General features: G+C 45.6%; 7 protein-coding genes across 7 annotated transcripts, besides 8 other annotated features; 4 read left to right on the plus strand and 3 right to left on the minus strand.

The window, feature by feature from the left end:
* Nucleotides 1–450: 450 nt before the first annotated feature.
* On the plus strand, nt 451–1,581 carry ACLA_091450 (uncharacterized protein; the record flags this gene model as incomplete). Its single annotated transcript, XM_001272872.1, has 1 exon — nt 451–1,581. One exon carries the CDS (start codon nt 451–453, stop codon nt 1,579–1,581), a length of 1,131 nt encoding a protein of 376 aa, XP_001272873.1.
* Nucleotides 508–555: a microsatellite.
* Nucleotides 512–555: a microsatellite.
* An 803-nt stretch (nt 1,582–2,384) lies between the features above and the next one.
* On the minus strand, nt 2,385–3,124 carry ACLA_091460 (uncharacterized protein; the record flags this gene model as incomplete). The annotated part of the gene is made up of 2 exons (XM_001272873.1): nt 2,385–2,967; nt 3,060–3,124. 2 exons carry the CDS (start codon nt 3,122–3,124, stop codon nt 2,385–2,387), a joined length of 648 nt encoding a protein of 215 aa, XP_001272874.1.
* Nucleotides 3,125–6,006: 2,882 nt separating this feature from the next.
* Nucleotides 6,007–6,430, minus strand: ACLA_091470 (uncharacterized protein; the record flags this gene model as incomplete). Its single annotated transcript, XM_001272874.1, has 2 exons — nt 6,007–6,071; nt 6,127–6,430. The coding sequence occupies 2 exons, from the start codon at nt 6,428–6,430 to the stop codon at nt 6,007–6,009; spliced, it is 369 nt and encodes a 122-aa protein (XP_001272875.1).
* Nucleotides 6,431–6,717: 287 nt separating this feature from the next.
* ACLA_091480 (uncharacterized protein) lies at nt 6,718–7,146 on the minus strand (the record flags this gene model as incomplete). Its single annotated transcript, XM_001272875.1, has 2 exons — nt 6,718–7,011; nt 7,060–7,146. The coding sequence occupies 2 exons, from the start codon at nt 7,144–7,146 to the stop codon at nt 6,718–6,720; spliced, it is 381 nt and encodes a 126-aa protein (XP_001272876.1).
* Nucleotides 7,147–7,483: 337 nt separating this feature from the next.
* Nucleotides 7,484–7,518: a microsatellite.
* Nucleotides 7,519–11,084: 3,566 nt separating this feature from the next.
* Nucleotides 11,085–12,287, plus strand: ACLA_091490 (putative protein kinase; the record flags this gene model as incomplete). The annotated part of the gene is made up of 3 exons (XM_001272876.1): nt 11,085–11,212; nt 11,264–11,598; nt 11,653–12,287. The coding sequence occupies 3 exons, from the start codon at nt 11,085–11,087 to the stop codon at nt 12,285–12,287; spliced, it is 1,098 nt and encodes a 365-aa protein (XP_001272877.1).
* Nucleotides 12,288–14,164: 1,877 nt separating this feature from the next.
* ACLA_091500 (uncharacterized protein) lies at nt 14,165–14,812 on the plus strand (the record flags this gene model as incomplete). Its single annotated transcript, XM_001272877.1, has 1 exon — nt 14,165–14,812. One exon carries the CDS (start codon nt 14,165–14,167, stop codon nt 14,810–14,812), a length of 648 nt encoding a protein of 215 aa, XP_001272878.1.
* Nucleotides 14,813–20,647: 5,835 nt separating this feature from the next.
* Nucleotides 20,648–21,145: a mobile genetic element.
* Nucleotides 20,726–21,055: a mobile genetic element.
* Nucleotides 20,750–21,007: a mobile genetic element.
* Nucleotides 21,127–21,312: a mobile genetic element.
* Nucleotides 21,258–21,608: a mobile genetic element.
* A 1,177-nt stretch (nt 21,609–22,785) lies between these two features.
* ACLA_091510 (uncharacterized protein) lies at nt 22,786–23,206 on the plus strand (the record flags this gene model as incomplete). The annotated part of the gene is made up of 2 exons (XM_001272878.1): nt 22,786–23,076; nt 23,177–23,206. 2 exons carry the CDS (start codon nt 22,786–22,788, stop codon nt 23,204–23,206), a joined length of 321 nt encoding a protein of 106 aa, XP_001272879.1.
* Nucleotides 23,207–23,293: the final 87 nt, after the last annotated feature.

A 23,293-nucleotide genomic window follows, 5' to 3' on the forward strand; every position in this document is an offset into this window, starting at 1 on the left:
GGAGTAACCGAAACAGGGACGAAACCTGCTTGCGAGTGTAAGGTGGGAGCGACGAGATAATTTACTGACGAGCGAAAGTATAAGAAGGGATGATTGAGCTCCCGATGATATTAGTATGGAGGTTGCTTTCCTTCAACACTTGCACATTCCCTCTTGCTCCAACCTCATTCCCACCTTATGCCTGATCCTCGCGCACCCATATTCCACCAGATTCCCCCACTCTCCTCTCACTCCAATATGTTACCTGTATTTCACTCTGATAACTTCAAAAAATGGACTCCCCCATTCCGCACGAGATCCTCCTCCAAGCACTCACGCATACACCCTCCTTCCGATGAGTCCCCTGCCATCAAACTTCCTCAGTCCGCCCTTCCCCAAGCGATTTCATTTCCCAAACATCAGCTTCCGGCGCGGCCTCCAGCTGAGGTTTGTTTTCATTCAAGTGCCGTGATGCCATCAGGCACCCTCTGTGGCTCTCAGTCTCAGTCACAGAAGTTATCTAAGCCTTACTCTGCCACAATACCTGCCACAATACTTGCCACGATACCTGTCACAAATCCCGCCATTACGCCCGCCACATTATCTGACACGCAGCACGCAGAGCGGCTGGAACAGTTTACGGGAAATGGAGCTGGTTCAACCTCACCGCCGGATTCATCCACGTCACGCGGATTCAGCACTATTGATGCCTCAATTGATGCGCTCTTTTCCCCAGAGAATGCCTTGACTTGCACATCGACATCCGGTATATCTAGCTCGGACCAGGGTTGGCAAGAATTTCTCCAACCGGCAGACGAACAGAATAGCATTCCGATCGACCCACTGATCCTCACCAACAATGGCTTCTGGGAGACAGAAGATGAACGCCTGCATATCCATACGGACGGCGATGCCGTCGTTTCGGAAACGTTTTATCAATATCCTGACCCTCCACCACTTCTTAGCGACATGCATGTCGAGAAAAGAAACTCTAACGCATATCCTGAAGCGCAGGAAGGAAACTGTCAGTCGGACAGCACCCTACACGACCAGTCACACGTACAGATATCTGCAGACGATAGCCCCAATTCCCATACTCGTGCGTCCAGCAACGCCCTCGAGGTCCCAACAAGCGGCGAACAGTCAAAATGCCGCAAGCGAAAGGTGCAACAGTCGCATGGACAACCACAACTGTGCAAACGGGCCAGAGGTTCTTCCGTCGCCGCCTCGGAGAATAGTTCTTTTTCATCGCTTTGTTCTCACTTCACATCTGTATCGGCTGATGAAAGCTTGCAATTTCTTTCGTGGCTGTTCGAAGGTGCACTGCTACGCTGTTTATCCGAATCCGATTCAAAAATACCTGAATGCATAGTACGGCCGGCACATCGCTTGGCTCAGCCAGCTGATTTTACGGAGGGCAGTGGAGCCTCCCGGAAAGGCAAGCCGTGGTCATCTGAAGAGGCAAACCTTCTACTGAGGTTGAGAAGGGACGAGAAACGACCTTGGTCGGATGTGACAAGGATTTTTTCGGACCAATTTCCGGGCCGGAGCCAGGGCTCCATTCAAGTATTTTGGAGTTCGACCCTCAAGATTAGAGCATAATGAACGTGGTATCTCTGTCCTTCTCTTGACTACCTTTTCTTTCTTGTGTGAGTGTGTGAGCCTTTATAGTGCGATATGCAGTCGTAGAATAATTGAGGCGTGGAGGGTGTGGCACGACGATTGGCTGAACAGTAGGCGGACGAGTAACAGGGGCATCAAGTCGTTGCTTCCACGGGACGAACCAGATGATCCCATCATCCCCGACGGCCACACTGAAACATCCACCCAGAGGATATAACTCCCCCTCTTAGGACTTCCCACTAGATAGGATGACTCCTGCGACCAAGAAGTGATGTTTTCTGTTTTTATTTTGAGATACCCCTCAGTATTCGCATAATATGCATTTCCTCCTTGATAACATAATGCGGATTTTCGCGACGCTTGTGTTCACTATGTATCAGAGTTCTCCTTGCACCATCTTCCATTTATCGATAATAGAATATGCTTCAAAAGGACAAGTACATAATTTGAAATAATTACAAGGATATACTGAGATTGCGCATTTCAGCTGTGCTCTTAGAACCCTCCGTGACGATTTGCACGATGTGATCGAGCTTTACTAATCGACGAAAAGCTCACCCTGCAGTCCGTACACCAAGAATGACTGTCAGTGTCATGTTGCCGAAGAGCCCTTCTATCCATGAAGTGTCTTTTACAGACACTGCAATAGACATTATAGTGTGGTCGGCTTCTCTCTTGAATATGCATGACTGTCGGCTGCCACAGAATTTGGGTAGTTCTTCTATTGCTGACAGACATGGTTATTCAGATTTCGCGATTGTGTTAGGCGGGGAGGCATATGCCTACCACAATTCCTGTTCTAGCTGAAGCACTTTCTTTATCATCAAGGAGGAGAAGTCGTATGAAAACGTGGTAAAGGTTTTCAAGGTCTCGTGGAAATGCTGCTGGTGTTCAAGAGTTGACAGGTGCTGAATAGCAGATCTTGATAGAATGTCTCGCAACTCCGAGTGGGAAGGGCTGTTTGGTCCGTAGACATACTGAACTGTGTTGATAAATTCTGTATCTGTCCAGCTTAACTGGAGGCAAGACTCCATCTTCTGCTTAGCCAATATTTTTAGTCCCTCAATCTGATATTTATCGGCGAGGATATATATTTCTGCATTGATACGTGCCCTGCGGTCTTTGACAGGGAAGCTAGAGACTGTAGCCATATCACTTCCAGCACTTTCAGCAATTTCTTCGATACTTGATGTTTCGGTTTGCTCTTTCTCTGACTTTGGTAGCTCAAGAGAGCCTTGAGCTAATTCCTGGATAGAGGACTCATAACAGTCTTCATAATCGGCGCAATAGAGATAGTCTATCATCTTTGCAACGATCCGTGGGTCATCTTCGAGCGCGACCTGTCCCGTTGTAGCTTCCTGTGATCTATAAGAGAGGTTTCCAGATACAAGCTATTTCTTTGGTACCTGAAACCGACCATTTATGGCCTTATCAAAGAAGTTCGACTGGGGACAGACAATACAGCGATGCACTCTGAAAATGGAAGATTCGCAGAGGATTGTGAGATCTGAGTATGTTCCATATTTCCGAATACTTCATAAGTCAGATATCATTCGATTATGTGGAGGTTTGAGCTCACTCTGACAACAGAATTCTTAGATGTTTGAAATCAGTAGCCATCCTCAGCCTCTGTATACTTGCGTCGTTTATTCAATCGTGGAAAGTGCAGCAATATTCTAACAAAGATTAGCTTTCCTGATGCTTCATCACCCAAAGCGGGGTGAAAGTTGTCACGGGCTGGCCACGCAACCCTCGCCTTCAAGCGGGCCTATCCTACACTAGCCCGCTTCCTGTTTCATAACATCATTAGCCTATTACATAAGCTGTAGCTGATAGTTAAATAGGTGGTATATTGGGCCTTTGTGCCAATAAGAACAAACCTCTGCTAAAAGCCTCAGCAAGTGTCTCATTCGTGGCAGCTCTCTTGGGGCTCCTTATCCACTTCATCTCAACAGACCGCAAGCCCCACCAACCTCCGTCACATCTGACGTCCTATACACCATAAATCCAAAAATGGGCCTAGGTCCGTATCTTGCTTACAATGGGGTGGACTACGAGTGTTTAATCTGCGAAAGGGCTTTCATTTCCGCCGATGCGCTCTATGCCCATTGCAGGCAGACTTCACTGCATGAGTGGTGTGAAAGGTGCTGCCGAGTGTTCATTTCGAACTCAGCTAAATTTGCGCATCTACGAAAGTCTAACAGACACCATGTCTGTTCATCTTGTCCTCAACCGAAAGACTTTGAGTCTCTTGAAGAACTCGAAGACCATCAGGTAGAAATCCATTACGCTTGTCTCGATTGCAATCTTCGTCATGAGTCCGCTATAGAGCTTCAAGAACATGACGTCAGCCAGCACCATCTCTGCGTGATATGCGATATCTATTTTAGCAGTGAGAATAATCTACGAATGGTAATTCTAAGAATAGCGAAACTCTTCTTTCTGATAGTGCTAACAGCATGGTCTCTTCAGCACCAGCAAAGGCACCAAGCCCGAACCACGGAATGCTACGGCTGTTACCGAAGTTTTAAATCTTTTTCTGGAATGTTGATCCATTTGGAGGCTGGAAGTTGCGCCTCAGGCGTTACTGAGGGGAAGATTGATAGAATTGCTGGCGAATTTCACCGGAACCGAAAATACACCGTTTTCGGGGATGGTTCGTGGCTTTATAAATGCCCAAACTGTGACAAGGAATTCTCTAAACTATCGGCGCTTTACCAACATGTTGAGGATATGCCAATGTGTTCCTTTCTAAGTCGTGGGCACGGTTGCTTGGCTAAGCTGGAACGGTTTGTCGCTCGTAGCTTAGAATAGGTTAAAGGGATACTTCTTCTGGGCGCTCACTCCTTACAATCGTGGATCGCATCTCAATGCAATGCAAGTATCTCTTTTCTTACAGTAACATCGCTGTACTAAAATGTTTCTACTTCGTGTTCCTCTATGCCCCACCTTGACCGAGGGTCGTATTCTACTCCATCCTATCGCTGCGGCAACCCCCATCCACTGGAATTGCTTGCTTGTTAATTAGAGTACCTTGAATTACTGTTATAGCTCGACTGAGATCTATGGATCAAGATTGTCACATTCGAATAAGCGCGTTATGCTCTCGCGCTTTAAGATTACAACTTTCTGGCGGGTTGCCGTCACATGACCTAATACTGAAGTCTCCCACAAAACATATTGGCTAGCTCATCCCAAGTTATTTCTTCTCAAGGTCTGAGTAGCAGGTGTCCTAGCAAAATTAGGAGTGAGGTCCCGGTGTGGGTTAACATTATCTACCAACTCGTCACACGAAGGATGCCATTGACTATCAGAGTTGAAACTGAAGACTTGCCCAGTGGGCTTCAGGCAAATAGCCAGTGCGATATCTGTTTCGCACAATTTGGAGTACTCGGAAGCTTTTAAAGAGGCTACACTTTCGTCTAGTGCATTGTTGACAGGTCGACCGTGCGCTACTGGGACTTCGCTGTCGTATTTCTCTCTGCTGCCACTGTTTGATCAGACATTTCGATGGGATCGAAGCTCCGAGGCACTTTTGATAGCACGAGTAGAATTGGTTGTAGTCATCCTTTCTCAAACTTAGCCCTTTGTGAGCCTCATCTTTAACATCTTGGAAATGTCTGTATAGAGTGTCTGGTCGTGGGAAACCTCGCAGACATTCTGGACACAAATACTTGATCGTTGATTGCCGAAGGACCTCTTTCTGTGTATTGAATTGCCTCTGGAGGCTAGACATATTGGAGGGAATGAAGTCAAGGGAGAGGATTAGCACTGCGGGGTAGAGGATCTTAGGGTGGGCCTCTCTCCTCTCCTCGTCAAGTTTGACGGTGTTTGGTATGTTGTTAAGTGGTACTGTATTGGCAACAGGGACCTGCCGAGGATCTACTTTCCGCTAGTGCGGAAAGGAACCTCTGTGTCTCTCGCCTTTACCATACTGATACATTATCCTTTCAGCCAATCAACGGAAGAAGATCCACTTCTCGTTCTCTTCTCGCTTCTTATCTGACTTGGAATGGCGCTTAAAACGAGGAACATATACTACAAGGACTCCCGGCAATTACTGAGCTCAGACATATGGCGGATAATGAAAGCAACAACCAAGCTTGTCAGTGAATATATAAGTTTTGTGGGAAGCAACTACCGAACTACATTTTACCAGGTAAGAAATTCGAGAGTCAAGGTGGCTGAGTTCCACTACGAAATCCAACGTAGTCTCCATGCGTAAAATTGGGAAGTACTTCTCAAGCTTTCACTAAAACCATCCAAAATTATTTGCTAGCAGAAGCCGCCCCATTCACGTTGGAATACGTGGTTCATCAATTGCTGAAAGCCGTCTTGAAATGAAGATTTATTGTTGTGGCTGGCTTTCGAAAGCCCCGGTTCGATTTCGGTAAAGGCTAACTCTCATGCTTCAGAGGGCAAACCGGTTTCATATACCTCGGATGACTGAGAGGTACTGTTCATTGGAACTAAGACAGCAGGTTAAGTCAAAGTGATAAATATCCTTTTGTGGCTCCGACTGACCTTTTTCAGCATCATTGGCATAATGTTCAACCACAAACATAACCTCGAAACACTCGAAACCATACCGTAGCTTTTCGGCAGGAACTAAAGCCCCCAAAGCCTCTTGGTAGCAGTCGAGGAATTTTTTGAAATCGACTTTTCGCATGCTGAGGCCCTTATGAATGTCGTCTCCCTCGGTTTTGAAGTGGCGGTATAGGAAATCGGCACGGGGAAACCCTTGAAGGCATTGAGGACAAACAACGCGTAATGTAGACTTTTGTATGATCACTTTGCAAGCACTTAGCTGTTTTTCTAATTTCATCATATTGAGCTTTGATTGAGGAACCTGATGCCGTACTATTTAAACAAAGCTTCGGGGTATTGGAGGGATTAAATATGGTAAGAGACCGTTTTGACTATGGTGTACAACTCAGACTGATTATGAATCTCTCTTTCCAATTCAGTCAGAGATTGCTACCGCGAAAGCACCAACTTTCTGAGTAAAATAAAATCAAACTATTACTGTGCGCCGACAAGTCATACATATTCCATGTAAACTAATGTATAGCTGACTGCAGTCACAGGCATCGATCTTCACACCACCTTGCCTATTTAACCGAAACGACTGATTGGATCAGAAGGGCTCCGACTGAAGTTGTTCTTCCGTTTGTCCTTTGCCCTCTTCCGAGCCTTATTTAGATCTGAGTCCTTAAATCGCCCTTCGCGTATCGATTCAGCCAGCTGATCCAGACTGAAACAGTTCCAGCCAGCTTTAACCACTGCAAGTGTCGCTGAGCTTCCGAGTTCCTTGAACTCGCCCCAAGGAAGGCGATCATAAAAGCGAGACCGAAGGAATGTTACCATGAGATCATCAGGCCCTCTTTCCACATCAGCAAAAATGATGATCTAAACATGTCAGTGAAGAACTTCATACAATGCAAGAACATAGCAGACCTCTTGATCTTGCGGTGTAGCTTTGGTAAATCCCAGCCACTTCCTGAGGCCTTTCCAGAACGGAATAGTATTGGCAAAGCAGTCCATTACTCCTCTGAGTTGAGGTACCAAGAAATTAAGGAGGATTCAAGACTGATGAAGACTTGGGCAGCCAAAAAACTCGAGACAGTTGTGCATGCGTCATTCAATTCTGTGGCTCGAGCTTTTTTATAACCTGACTGACGACATTGACCTGGACATTTTCTCCTATCAGATCGAGACATAGCCTAAAGAATGAGTAGGATTCAAATGTAATTCCAAGTATATAGATCTGCCTTGCGATACAGATAAACAAAAGCATTGATGAATGTATGTTATCGGCGCTTAACCTTATACGTCTTGGCTGACTAAACTCACTCCAAAACTAAGTTAATAAGAGGACACTGTTTCCCGACAGTTTCCCGACAGTTTTCCAACAGTTCCTCAACCTTTTTCTAAACGGGATTCCTAAACGTCTGCTCAACCTTTCAGCTGCTATCTATACCATCAATTACTCGAGATGTCCACTCCTTATGAATCAAGGCACAAGCCAATGACAATAAGGGTAGCAATCACAAAGCTTCATGATGTTTCTCTTGCAATTAATCGTCGTGGAGAGCTCAAAAGTGACGAGACAAAGCGAGCCATAGACGCTAGGAATTTGCTGAACCGAGGACTTCCGACTCCGGGATCGAAAGGAGAAAAGAACCGTACAAAGTATTACAAGTTCTTGAGGAAAGTGGCTGAACTATGTGGTCAGCCTATGGTCGTTCTAGCTGCTGCCGCTCTTGGCCTGTCCACTGTTGCCAATATGAGGGACTGTGTTCGACTAAATCTTCCATTTGAAGTCGATACAATAAAGGAAGACCTGCTTCACTCAACTCTACAAAACATTACGAATTCTTTACCACAAGGTTTGCAGTTTCTTAATCTTTGTAGGGTCATTCTGACAATGCCATAGCGCCTACTCAAGCGAATGAATTCCCGAATTCGTTGCAGCCGTCAAAGCAACCGGCTGAGAAGCGGAGTATGTGATCAATCAGCTCGAAAGAAGACTCAAGATTAATATGGTCTAGATGAAACCCTCCCTGGTCCAGATACGCCCGCGCACAATGCACCGCGTGCTTTGACATCAAGAAATCCACATTCTCCCCAATCCGTATCCTTGGATCTTCGACTCAGAGATTTCGTTGAGTTCCTTCAGCAGTATGAAGAAAGCAAACAGCAGTTGCAAATGGAGTGTCCTTTCTCCGGAGATCCCCTGCCTTTCATTCGTTTTGCTGTTGGTCAACAAGCGGACCTCCATGCAAAACTCGAGTTCTCGCAACCATTGGCAACTCTCTTCATCCAATATGTTATGAATCGTGCGGCAGCATAATTTTCGTCTATGTATCTTTGCATCGAAAGAACCGAACAACAGGATTGCCAAAAAACATACATGTTTGACCTTCTTTCACTTCAATGATCTCTAGACCAACCTCATCGGGTCCCGTTACAACATTTGGCACGGGTTGAGGTGTATTAGGCCCAGTGACCCTGACCGCTCCCGCAGAAGCACTTTTGTAAACGAGAACGGCTCGGACTGAAGCATCTGTTGTCGAAAAAGACCTTGGGAAGGACTTTTGTAGATCGAGAGAAACATTTTGAAGAGTCTTTGGCTCAGATGTTAGTATCATCACCTAATCTCCGCAATGTGAAGTTATTCGCACCAACTCTCGAGCAGCATGCTCTAATTCTGCGTCGCTAGGCTCAAGTAACTGTATATGTCTGACTTGATTCGTAGCGGGCATAACCTAGGATTGTGAAGGTATTCGCAGGGGCCGATCTAATATCACAGTTGGGGATGTCGCGTGAAGATCTTCAACGAATGAATAATTTAATCAGCCCACAGCGATTTAACGTAACCAGGATTTACTTCATCTCGAAGCATAATCTGACTTAGTATCGAGGATCTCACTTTTATCAGCAGGCATGAAGATACTTACAGTGTTGCAGGAGTTGCCTTGTGTTTGAAATAGCGAGACGGTGACTTTGGTTTTCGTAACTCTTAGGACATCATCTGGTAGGAATAAAAAAATTGCGGGGCATAAGGAGTGCCCGACAAAAGCCGCAAGAGGAGGGGTTTTCCTAATTGGATGACCATGTTTTCTCAAATGCCCAACGATGACTAATCATACACGGGAGTCAACTAAAACCATTACCGCAGGCTGCTGTGGTTGGTCTACAATTATCAACATTTTCCAGACGCTTTCATAATTCTTGTTGAAATCTTTTGTGTTTTGGCACTGGAAGAAGCTGGATAATCAGCAGATTGTGATTATATTGGTTTGATCAATCTATACTAGGCTCTAATGTGTACAGAATTTCAGACTCATGATAAAAATGCTATTTGCGGTAGTGAGGGCGTCGAGGGTGATTAGGACCCTTGTCTCCATTTACAAAACCTAGAGGTGAAGATTGGGTTTGATGATCGTCTTTGCTTCGACAAGGGATGTGGTCGTGGTTGGTGCTCTCGATTCTTCTCTTGTCTACTGTGCGACAGGTCAATATAACATTCCGTGGAAATTTCTCCCAATTCCAAATATCAATATGAGTGACGATGGGGCTATAGAAACAGAGCAATATAGAATGTTTTAGTTTTTTAAAGTCGCAACAGGAGTCGATGTTAGAGAAAAACATAAGAGATATATGACCAGCTAGCTTTGCAGTCCTTGACAGCATGTGGGAAACTTTTTCAGGAGCTCCACCATCCTTCCTCTCAGTATCTACTTTTTGCTGTCTGTGGCGGGTTCTTGGGGTCTGTACACATGATGGGTTGTGATATGAGTTCCATCTTCTTTCTTGAAGTCCACTGTTAAATGTTCTTGTGGGTCATTGTCATTGCCATGCCATGTTCCACTGCTTAGTCGTTAGCCATGGTAAACCAACAGATGGTGTTGTCTTACGTAGGAGCGGACCTGATATGCGCTTCGTATACTCCTCGATGTTCTAGTTTCTAAGCATGTGTAGTCACTGCGGCGTCGGCTGAATCACTTTTCTGATGGCCTTTAGTGTAGCTGATCTTCTGAAGAGGCATGGTGGAAAGAAAGGTTTGAGTCTGACTCTTCTCGTTTCTGGATTTGAAAGTATATAATAGACTTTATAGAGACCGAAAAGCTCAACGTTTTTGATAATGAGCAGGTTAGTCCCTGTCTTTCGACTCTTTATATACTGCGCATTTCTTCCATCCACGACCCTCAGAAAAGACGCTTTGGCCCCTTGAAGAGGTATATTTCGGTAGAGTTAGCGCTTGCAGCGTTATGAATCATTTCCCTAGCAGATAAGCTCATTTGTTGCCAGCAATTGCACATGAGATGATAGCTGTCGTCGAGAAGACACGGTAGTGGATGGAGAAGAAAGACCGCACAAGTAATGAGAGCTATGTAGTTGTATTACAAGATATTGTTTGCTTGTTTTATCAGTCCTTTAGGCATGACAACTCTCATTATGGTTGTGGGGTCTTCACTACAGTTGATTGCAACTTACGGTAGGGACATGACGAAATTCAGCGGGCACGGCTTGAATTGTCAGTTGCTTGTACTTTTTTGTTCTGATGCAAAGTCATAGATATCGATTGTATGTGACTAGGATTGTGTCAGCCATAAGATTATACACAGCACCATGTTGGAAAAGCTTGACAATTATGTAGGAATCTTGTTGGGAGAATGTTGAGAAATGGTTGGGAAACTGTAGGTTTCTTAGTATGTTAGTCATTCACTTAAGCTGCATATGGTTAGTCAGAGCAGTAGTTCTGTGATACAGGTGGAACCGCTTCGTGACACCCGAGCCTAACGAGAAGGCGCCTCGAATGAGTAGGCGGTCGGTCGTGCATGTGACATGCGACCTGGTACAAATTATCAGCCCTTGATTCACTAAACAACCACAGAACATCTTTTTATCTAGGCTCTGAGTTTACCTTCCGTGCTGTGCTTCAAAAGACTGCAGGCCGCAAATCTATCATTTCTAACATGGGTGATGCCTTCAATGCTGAAATCCACCCTGTCTATCTTGGGCAAGTTTTGCACCATCGATATCGAATTCTACAGAGACTTGGATCTGGACGCTACTCAGCTGTTTACTTAGCGAGGGACCAAAAGTATGTCATTTCTTGCCATGCATAACAATGGGAAACTTACTGATTCTATAGGGAATCATCCTACAAGGCGATAAAGATATTAAAACCAGATTGCTACGATGGAAAACATGATCTGTTTGAGTTGGAGATACTGAGACACCTAAGCAGAGCGAATCCAGATCATCCAGGTTATCAGCACATCACCATTCTTCTTGATGATTTTATCCATATTGGGCAGTCTGGGAATCGACATGTATGTCTTGTTATGGAACCGATGGCAGAGGATATGAAGAGCTTTAGCTTTTTTTTTGACGGTGCCAAAATTCCTAATCGAATCATGAAACAAATCACAAAACAGCTACTGTCTGCTCTGGAATACGCACATGCATCTGGTATCATTCACACAGGTAAGTGAAATCGTTCACTGTTCGAGCCTTGTACGTTAATTTCCATATGACTAGACATCAAACAAGACAATATTATGGTCAAAATCCGAAACCCCTCTACAATCGATCGTTACTTAGAGGATTCATTGTCAAATTCAACTGCAAATCTCGGAGAGTATAATTTTGATGATACTTCTGAGCTTGTACACACAGATGTTGTACTTTGCGACTGGGGGTCGGCGAGCTGGGTGAGGAAGCATCTGACGGAAATGATACAGCCTAAGCTGCTTCGCGCACCTGAGGTCATAATTGGGGCACCGTGGGGAAAGGAGGTCGACATTTGGAATCTAGGAGCCCTTCTACCAGAGCTCTTGGATACTGTACAAATGTTTAGCGGTAAGGCGAATGTGACTGGTGGCATCTATCACATCAAGCATCACATTGAGGAGATCGACGCCCTCTTTGGACCCTTTCCTTCTGAGATGCTGGCCAATGGAAATCCAAAGCTAGTTGAACATATTTTTGACAAGAATTCTAACATCCGTGATCGTACCAAGCGTCCACCAGCAATGTTGGAAAGATGGATTCAAAGTCTTGATGGTGCCGAGAAAACAAACTTCCTTTCATTGATCCGCTCTATGTTAATAATCAACCCCAAAGAGCGGAAGTCTGCAATGTCTCTGCAATGTGCGTCATGGCTTACTGTATAAAGATTGAGTTAACGTGCATGCGTATTATCGTGAGTCAGATTGAATAGGAAATGATATGGCATGATATCATCTCATTTAATGACTTGGCTGATAATCAAGCAGGAGGAGAAGGCTCTAGATTTTAAGAGGTTCTTGGCGTGGGCAGTTTATTATCAAAGTCAGATCAAATAACGTTCCGTGATCATTGCCTGCTTACGTCGGAGATCAAAACCTGTCTGTTGTGATGAACTATGTTCAGGGAAAGCCTAAATGTTTGGATCTTGAGCTATCGCCCCTTAGGAAATCCAGGACCTAGCTGAACAACTTAGAAACAGAGACTATTGTGCCCAATAACTTTGCAGAAAGACAAAGGATATAGTTGATGGAGATCAAAAGTCTGAGCTTCTTGCCCTGACGAAACAGATTCTCCCACCGCAGAAGCTGCGTCTCAATAGGCGTCCAATCAATATCTGTGCCTTCAAACCGCTTAGTAAGATCACGCTGTGAACGTTCGTTCACGGCAACAACAGTAGTAGTATCATCTGAGTGTACTCGTCGGTTACGAGCTTTCTTTCGTTGCACAATACGTTCAGCCTTTTCTTTTATTTTTTCCCAATATGAACTAGGCTTGAACACCAGGTCTTGTTCGGTGTCCTTAGCCAAGACCCGATTATTAAGAGTCACCTTCCATTCGATGAGATAGCTTATAGACCCGGGAGTGTCCTCATTATCCGATACTCCCGGGTTGGCTTGGGTATCCTCAAGGAAGCCAAGGCGGTCTAATACGGGCCGATGCAAGGGGGAGGTTCGGCCACCGTGCGTATAGGTGGGCGAGGGACAGGCCACAGATGACGTTCGTTCGTGACCGAAGTCGCCAGGAGTAGGATAATACGAGGGGGTGCGTTCCCACCCACTTATTTAGGTGGCAAAGTCGCTATTTAAGGGCACGAAGCGAGGCAGAAGATGCCACCGAGGATCCTAAACGTTGACAACAAACGGCGTTAGCTTTTAACAGGAGTATGTTAAACATAGAGCATTACTGGTTCCTGACAAGCAGAATATGATAATAAATAGAGTCATTGAAGCTATGTTAGTCAGTCCCTACTCAGCGTTGCTGAGTGCCTGAACACAGTGGCAAGATAGGAACAGGCAGGAAGTTGACAGTTTGCCGTTTCCAGGGACCTGGTCACCCCTGTTTGCACTAGTTTGCATCGAAGCTTCCAGACTTCAATCCTTGGCGGAACTAGCGTTTTGGGCCTTACCAAGAAAACCCATGACGTAGTTCCTGATACGGTAACAGACATACATGATTACTAAGGGATTATTATTATTCCAAGGGTATTCTCAATATGGACTAGCGGATCTTGGCCTCAGGGTTTCTGAAACAAGAGGTGAAACTTAGGGGTGACACTGGTTTCGACTTTCCCTGTACCATTTTTGTCCCATTCTGAGACTGCCACCCTTAGCATATATCCCAGAAGCTCCCTTCTTGGACTTGGTTACACCAAGCCTTGATGATGGATAGTCAGCTGTAGTCAAGAGTGGGAACGAACGCCACTTCCCCGGGGTTCCATTGTGGATCTTTCCCGTCCGACATGAGGGGGTTTCCACAATGCAGCAGGATATGACCAGCCTGGTGGTGGTGGTGAACACTGTCATCCACCGAATCCGAGGGCATTGCCCCTGATGATTTGAATATTCAGGCAGCATGAATGGCAATAGACAAGAGCAAGTTTCGTGCGTCTGTAATACAAATCAGCCTTAGATGCTTGAGGAGATTCGGCCCTACATAAACTAAATATCTGTCATCAGTCCCAATATTAGAAACCTTCTCCAGCATAAACAGCTCCCATACTGGGAAACACTTCGATCGGATATTGCCTGCTTGACTCGACACCATGTTCCATCCTGTTGAACGTCCAGCAACCCCAGCAGTGCTGTCGACGCCGCTCCAAAAATCCCTGCCCAACATTCTCTCTAAAAATTCAGATTCAGAGTCCGATCCAGTCTCATCTACCTCGGACTGCCCCTGCTGCCGACTGCCATCCGTTCCTGAGCTATCTACGCTCGCCGAGGCTATCCCACAACTGGACCTGAATAAATCCGTCACGCTGGAGGAACAATTTTTGAAGTCATTGGCAATTGAGCCCGCGGTGGGATCCACGGTCCGTGCCGCAGCAGTGGTTCCTCAAGACCAGCGAGCCGCGGGACACTACCTACTAATCGATCTGCTTTGCCATCGGTTGTTCTCCACATTCGGGCATCAGGAAGGCATTCGGAACTATAGTGTATACTATTATGAACATTTCATCCCCGGCGATACTTTAACTGTGGTAGCCCGAAAGGTGTTTCAAAGACAGTTGAGCTGGCTAGAAGCAACAGTGGCCAGAGACAGCATTTTAGTGGCCACTGCAACGGCGCAATACGACAATGGTCTAGAACCCGAGGAAGGCATACAGATTTTCGCTGAGAAGCTTTTCACTGATAGATGTCTTGTGACTCCGCTAATCAGATCCAAAATTCCTTCGCAATCACAATCTAATTAAGGCTCTCAACGGGATGTAACGAATCAATCTGCTGTCCTCGTTCATCCAGTCGCTCGATTGTCAAATAGTTGAGATGATACAGCGACATCTAAAACCGAAAGGAGCTTAGTTATGGTTCGATGTAGAATAGAGCTTCGTATGCGGAATTCATTCCCTATCGAGTCAAATCAATCTACATTTATCTTGTATATCCCTTGGTGTCTTCAAATCCCTCCCTATCACCTTTATCCAAAGAGATTCGGTAATGGCCCAGGTGGTTGAATACCGTTTCGCTGTCGAGTCGCGTACCTAACGACTAGAGATACATACGAGAGGGGTATTCTATCACGCACAAGCAACTGTGTGTTTTTATTGAACGACGGCTGCGGTTCATAAGAAGTCCAGAATAACGTTTAGACTAACCGAGCAGGCGACGGAGATGTCTGACGGTTACATGTTGCCCAGGCATGGCCAAGGCCGTTGGTGATTGAGCATGTTCAGCCGAGTATTTACACGATATAAACATATTAAATAGTAGAGATAGTGAACAGTAGGCATATCAAATATATATCAAATAGTATATATACTGAATAGGAGCAATATATAAAAGTAGGCATAGTAAATATTACCTTTACTACTTAACATATATTAAGTAGGCATACTACTTGTTTATTACAGTACTGTGTGGTACCCTGAAGGTATGTATATTTCGAGAAAACGTTGAGCATATGCTGAAAATCTGCAGGCAAAGTGACCGCAGCCGTCAAAAGCACCCGGCCTGTGGCATCTTCCTGTCTCGTGTCAACGGTGAAGTGTACGTATACTCTGCATATGCACAAAACATGCTAACAACGGGCAGCTGCGACATTGCCGTGAACGGCACAAGTCCAGCTTATTTGGTGCCCTCTCTGCGATCTGGATTCCAGCAACAGTACTCTGATCAGATAGACTATCACAGTCTGGGTAAATAATTTCATTCTTAGGAGTCTGGTCCTTGATTCCATTGACATATTAGGTCGCGCGTCTCTATTGTCAGGGCTTTATTAGTCATATCACAATCAGCCAGTGCATGATATCAACTCATATCCTTGTCGCCTTTTTCCTTTCCCTTATATGGAGGGATTGCCCCTTAAACTCATTTAGTGTATCAGGGTCACAGAGTGCTTCATTTCTGAGCTGGTTCCGGGACATATTATGGGAAGCCGCAGCACTGGAGAATGCTGCTAAAGCTACTCTGGGTGAACCCACAAAAGAAAGACGAAGTTCGAATGGTAAATGTGTCATAGTAAAGTATATACATAGAACCTAAACCCAAAGCTCAGTAAAACTACGGAGGAGATCAGCCTTCAAGCTTCGACGAATAGCATTTGACATTGTTGAGACTTGAGGACCTCTGATTTAGTTTTATATCATATCTTCAGCACAAGGCTCAAACGAAATAAATGCTCCCAATCTATCTAGTCCTTGTTTAGATGCCATTTTCTGTACATACAGCTTTCCGGGGATACAATCTTCAACCCGTCCGATGGGTGCCAAAGGTCCCCATCCGCGGGTATGCCCTGATCGATGCCTTGTAGGCGTATTACTAAATGTCGCGGCACTCTAGCCCCCAGAAAGCACCCAAGGAGAGTGGCTGTATGGTCATCCCCTATATTAATTTTACCGTGGAGGCGCCAAAGCTGATGCGCCAGCTAGAACATGCTAGAAGTTGATAACAAGTATTAGATCAAGAGAGTCAATAAAGTAGTGGGGAGTACATGGCACTGTCTCGCGAGAGAGAAGGACTCTTGGCTCTGGTCACATCCAGCCGATCCCTGTGGCAGCTAACGAAAAGAAGATATCTAAAGTAATAGCTCCCTGTTGCTGTTTGCTTCAGGACATCGCGGGTTAATGCATCCTTCGCATGAAACAATAATTTTTTCGGAGCCTGTCCTGGATATGCTCAATTTTATTTTAGTTGATGGTCGGATCGATGCCCAGTTTGTGATCGGGTAAGATAAGTAGGTTGCCACTGCGGGTATTACTAAAACTGGACAACGCCGGTTGAAAAATAGTAAAGACAAACTTCAGAGTATAATAATCTGAGTGCCTTATAGCATTACAGAAGCGACGGCATCTCTTAATACTTAGGTAAGTTATTTTGTTTTTTAGCATCGCACCCGCGTGCTGGGTAAGAGGGCCTTCTTTTCTTGTCTGTCACTTGCCCGGCACCCAGCCATCATATTATAGGTTGAGATTTGGAAATAGAGTCAGACGGGCTACTTAGTCTACCATCTATTATCTTTATTGGTCCGATATCGTGCTGCAAATATCTAGATAAGGATCCAGATAACACCCAATAGGGTACAAATACTCCTCTGCTTCCCAGACTGTTAACACTGACCTGCAGGATGCCTCCCACAAAATCTTCCTAGTACAAGTGATTTCTCTACATATCACAGACTAATTGGTATGGGATATACGCCACTATTATTCTGGCCATTTGGCTCTTGTGGAGTCTGGTATCCTGTGTTGGCCGGTGGGCGATCTGATGGCATGTGATTCAGATATAGTAACTCTTTGCCTATCCCCTGCTGAGACTGTTCAGCCACCTTAATATGGCCACTATCCAACAGGGTTCAATGGTCACACTTCTCCTTACAGCAAATATCCTGCCACTGGTCCTGCAGACTCAATCCTAGGCCACTCTGCACTGGCGCGCCTCTAACCTTGCGGTCATTAATTTCATTCTGTTGTAGATGGGGTGGACCTTTAGATTCCTGGCGCATCTTCTTAGCATTGATTAGTCGGCGGTAGCATGGACATATTGATGGTGTCCTCTACGGAGCAATTGCTGTCCTGAGTGACAGCTAATCAGTGTAAGCCATACAACAGTATTATGTTCTATATCTAGTAAGATATTTACTCTGATTCCTGAAGAATAATGTATGCTGTTTTCTGGATATTGATTGTCTGCTAATCAGTAACAGGCAGTATGTTTGATAATCTTGATTATTCCCGTGACTCTGCATGCCGTGATTTGTTATTACCTGCAGCTGGCAATAAAGTGCTACTGGCAACAACCAGACTGGCTTTAATATCTTACCATCTCTAGATACGCCAGTCCAAATACATCTGATATTTGGTGGCGGCAGTGGCTATGTGGATTTTTCTCACCATACTGTTGTTGGCTGTTTCCCTAAGAAGGCACTGGGGGCGCTCCTGGCCTTTAGTTATCATATCCTGGCACCATGAGCTTCTCACTATCGACATCACCGTTCTCTCTAGGTGGAGAGTCAAGCCTGGCCAACATTTTTACCTCTGGCTGCCCTAGGCAGGTCTGCGACTTGCTGGCCAACTTCCACTTTTTTATGTCCTGTTGTGGGAAGACACACCAACCTCTGAACTAACACACTTCTCCGGTCAGTGTGCATAGGTCTATGTGTCTGAGCTATTGGCATCAACCAGCCAAGAAGACACATTAAGTGATGCATCACTCCCTGCTGTTAAACACAGGGAAGAATAGAGAGAGGCGGGGACAGCGCCAGGACATAATGTAGTTATACACACTAATAGCCAGCAGCATATATTAAGAGATAGGACCTTATTGAATACTACAGGTCACTGAATGCTATATGTGCTGACCTGTTCACAGTCTTCAGTATTAATAGCAGCACTTTGTAATACTAATTATTAGCATAATATTCAATATAGTGTGCTCATGCTGGGGCTATATAGGAGACTGCTGGATCTTGCCTGCTTCAGCATTATGCTCCTTATCATAGAGGATATCAGAATTGCGTGGGTCTTCTCACTTATTCATACCCTAGTCCTCGCGAGTAAATAACACCATGCTATAGTCTGGAAGCTTATTATTATCTGGCAAATAGAAGATCTAGGTACCATGTAGTGCAGCAAACCCTCTTGTCTCCTGTAGAACAGTGAGCTGAGCTAAATTAGTCTAAATAATTATTGGTGGGTGAACATGCAGTATTCACTGGACCTTAATCACCAAGAATTTAAGGTACTATAACCGCCGATCAGACCACAATTCATATGCTGACTGTGATAGATCCTTTAATTCGTCCTTTACTACCGTCAAAACCGCAAAAATGACTCCTCACAGAACCGTGGCACGAGGGTTCAATTTATAGAAGGGCTTGTAGATGTGGCACACACAGGCCATAAGTGCTTGCCTAAATACGCGTTAGGGGAGCATGTTGGTCAGCGATATGAACCCTCTTCAAGGATTAGGAAAAGCTAGTACTAGATAAGGCCCATAGGCCCCAGAATTGGGTCCTGTTAACGACCACCGGGAACGTCAGATGTTGGGAATCCAGGATATAGATCAGTTTTGTCCAGCTGGTGAGGGTAGCGGCAGAACGGATTAGGAGAAGATCGACCAAGATACCGCCAACCACGATGGCATAAATGTCCTGTCCTTGCCTTCTTCCTTATGAGATAGTGAACATGGACTCAATCTGGATGAAGTTCTCCCAGAGAAGTTAGCCCACGCATATGTGAGATGCTCACAATGCGGACTTGGACTTCGCAATGTGGCTCCAAAAATAGAATATATGCTGCGGAATGCCAGACCCCAGCGCCTCATCGTGCCGCAACGGTCCTCAGCGCCGTGACCTGAAATATATAAAAGAGGTCGATCCTCCCTGGATTGAGATTCTTTTCCAATTCATCTGCCTGGCAAACCACACCATGTCTAATAAACCATTGTTCATGAAAAAGCGTCACTCGGGCAGTGCCCGAGCAAAGTCACAGCGACGCCACAGGCGTAAGAGGGGACTCTTCAAGAAGGCTGCAGATTTCAGCCTTGAATGCGAATCTGACGTCTTCTTGGCCGTTCAGATCCACAAATCTGGACGATTGTATATCTTAGATACATCTTCACGGAAAGAATTCTCGGGTACATTATCAAATTTGGTAAGGTCTGTTGGATTCGTCACATCACAGGACTCATAGCTTTAGGCGACTTGCTATCCTCGGCCCGCCGAGGAGAGCCTGGACGACATTATATCTCAAGCAAATGCTCGTCTCTCATTGAATCCGTCGCTAAATGGAGATAAAGAGAAAACCGGGGCCTAGCCTAGTACGGCTGATGGTTTCCTCCTTAAACTATATAGTTCGCTCTTCACAGTGAAGTTATTTGCTGTCAACGAACCATGAATCTTCAAATATATGATTTCCGAGCGCCGAGACACCCATATCAGCGTATCCAAAAAAACTCCCTGCGGAGTATCCCTTCTGGATGAAGGTGCCTCAGGAATTTATTCGACCCTTGTAGCGGACGAGGAATTCGGGGTTAGGAGCGGTCCAATAAGGGTACCTGTGATTCTCCACATCCGCGGCGGGTATCTACCAATCATCTCCCGTGAACGCCAAGCAGTTTCCGACGCCTCACGTGAGCTACAGCAAAGGAAAGAACGATAATTATGAGACCCGAGTTCGTCCTAAAACAGTTCCTCGATACATCCATCGATAAGAGTCCCAGATACAGTGAAGTGCAAAGCCAGTGTCACGACCTCGCTCTCTCTTTATTCTCGGCCCCACCGCCAAGACGCCAATTTTAGAAATGGGTGCATCTGAATGGGCTTTGATTCATTACGTCATAAGCCCTCCACCGCCACAGACTTCAATGATCACCTGCAAGGGGGTCAAAAACATACAGTAACACTATGCATACCCTGTACTCTCTTTCAGAAGCTGCTAATGGCATTCCACCACTAGTCGATGACTAAGTATTTATCCCTCGTCTATTAGAAAACATTACAATCAAGAGAATATTATAGCTAAACTCGACATAAAGCCTCCAAGCAGAGATAGATACTTCAGATGTTCGATACAGTTCATCCATAATCATTCCTCCTCAACTTGAATGCTCGCATGTCGAAAATGCCCTTGTGCACTGTCTTTCCTGGACCCCACGATATCCAGACTCCATTCGAGGAATTCTTTGAAATCTCAACGTGTATGTTTCTGCCAATTTCGTCTCACAAACGCTTTGAGCTCTGCAAAGAACTCATCGATCGGGTTTAGATCAGGTGAATATGGTGGTAAGTACAGCAACTTTACGCCGGCATTTGAACATAGCTCCGTTATTCGGTCAGTATGGTGGAAGGACGCGTTGTCCACAACGAGAACGGACTTCGGTTGGGGCCATCGACCACAATGGTGAAGAAGCTGTTCGACAAAATCCTCAGACAGATTTGCATCAGTCGATCCTTGGAAGACTGGCGACAGCAAATTGCCTTCCTAGCAGTATGCTGGGATAGTCTGGTATCGCTGACCCCGCTGGAAATGGGACACCTGGATAGGTGCAACACAGCGGGGAGATCAGCCTGTCCTCCGAAGCCAGCCCATTTGTCACAACCTGATTCATCTATAAAGACCAAGTGATACAGGCGGAACTCTGACAGTTGGTGCAAATATTAGTTTTTCAGGTCTACGTTCCTTTCCTGTGCTACTCGTCGAGCCACTTTTTGGCCCAACCATGCGATCGAAGAGCTCGGCTGATAGTGTACGTGGACATAAGCACGTCGAATTCACCGTACAAAAACTCGGCCATCTCAACGAGGTATAAATCTGGTTTCTCTAGCAAGTGGTCGCATAGCGCTTCAAGCATAACGGGTGAAATGATGCGAGAACGGCCGCCGGGGATCAAGGGCGCTCGGACATCGCCAAACATACGGAGATTGGCATTAATCGTTATGATCGAACGTTTGCTGCAACCTGCCGCTTCCGCCATTTGAGAAGCAGTCAGCGATTTGCTGCTGATTATATCACGGATCATTACTAGCTGCGAAGGAGTAAGTCGTGGCGCTATAATGGTCGTGTCGTGCTGTCGTAAGTTGATGAGGTGACCAGGACAGGCACAGGATAGGTTTGCCTGAGAGTTGACCGACGACCAGCACCCCTTCGGCCAGTCATAGCTTTTGCTGACCATGAAAAGGTATAATTAGTCATAAAGGCCTATGCGGTGCATGGACCTTCACAGCCCAATCGGCGGGAGATGAGATGACATACCCCGCTCTTGGTCTCCAGAAATGCCCACCATGTCTTTGAACCCATTTTCTCCCTCTTGGACCGCTATCGTGCTCATCTGCGGGAAGTCCTGATGTTTATGGTGTGTCCCTCGAAAGGGATGGTCTATCCCCGACAGCTAGCGTTATCGCCGTTATCCAACTGATCGGAAGCCTCGTGAAGCTTTGCGTAGGCTATATCCAAGAGATACGAAATGCACGGGAAGAGATTCTCACCTTGCAGCGGGAAATTACAGGTCTTCAAGGTACACTTCAAGACGTACAGAACTATCTGCAAGAGAACAAGGCAAAAGACATATCTACGTCCTCACGACTACCCAGCGATATTACTGCTTGCCTCTCCGATCTCCAAGTATTAGGAGCGAGACTCGATCCAGGAAAGGGAAAGACGCTGATGAGGAAAATGGGCCTACGAGCCTTGAATGGCCATTGCAACGCACGGAGGTGGAGGGCCTAATACGGAACCCGGGGAGATATAAGTCATCATTCCTTTTATCTTTACAGGTTGACCAGACGTATGTATATCGAGAATGATTCTCTGACCGTGTAGAGTTGACTGAAGGACCCTATAGTTCCCTGATGATCACTATGGCCGAAAGTACGGATCGGATTGATCAACATGTTGATCTTGGAAAGTTGGAAGACGCAATAGATGCAGGATTCAAGTCATTCTCCGATCGCGACGAAGTCGAATGTCTCCCAAGCACAAGGACCGAGCTCCGGGAAATAAGAAGTGGGCTCTTTCGCCTTCCTCGAAAAGTAATTTCTGGTTGCGGGGGATGGCTGGGACAGGGAAATCCACAATTTCTCGGACGGTCACAAGGCCGGCCAAGAATCATAATCATCTGGGTGCCAGCTTCTTTTTTTAAGAGAGGCGAGGCGGACCGAGGGAATGCAAAGAAGTTTTTCCCAACGTTGGCCAGGCAACTGATACTATGGAAACCAGAATTACGACCTGCCATGCCAAAGGCACTCGACAAGGACACTGACATCGTGTTGAAATCACTCAGGGAGCAATTTGAGAAGCTACTCTTGCAACCGTTGCTCGGTCTTGACCAACGCGATCAACTGCCTCAGAATACCGTGATTGTTATAGATGCTTTGGACGAATATGAGCACGACCAAGACGTTCAAAATATTATTCGATTACTCCTTCGTCTGCAGGAGGTAAAATCAGTTTGCCTTCGGATCTTTCTGACCAACAGGCCAGAGCTTCCCATCAGCTTTGGGTTTTCAGAGATCGGGAGCCATGTATATCAAGATCTGGCCCTTCATGAGATAGCCAAAGACGTGACGGAACACGATATACAGTTATTTCTACGACATCAATTTACGAATTCCAACATAATAGGAAAACCCCTCAGGACTTGCCTGGCGATGATATCATCCAAGAATTGGTTAAGGTATCTGTTCCACTGTTAATTTCGACTGCCACTGTGTGCCGCTACATCGAAACCCGAAATGGGAA

This window comes from Aspergillus clavatus, genomic scaffold, assembly GCF_000002715.2.
Source record: "Aspergillus clavatus NRRL 1 1099423829798 genomic scaffold, whole genome shotgun sequence".
NCBI classification, from domain to species: domain Eukaryota; kingdom Fungi; phylum Ascomycota; class Eurotiomycetes; order Eurotiales; family Aspergillaceae; genus Aspergillus; species Aspergillus clavatus.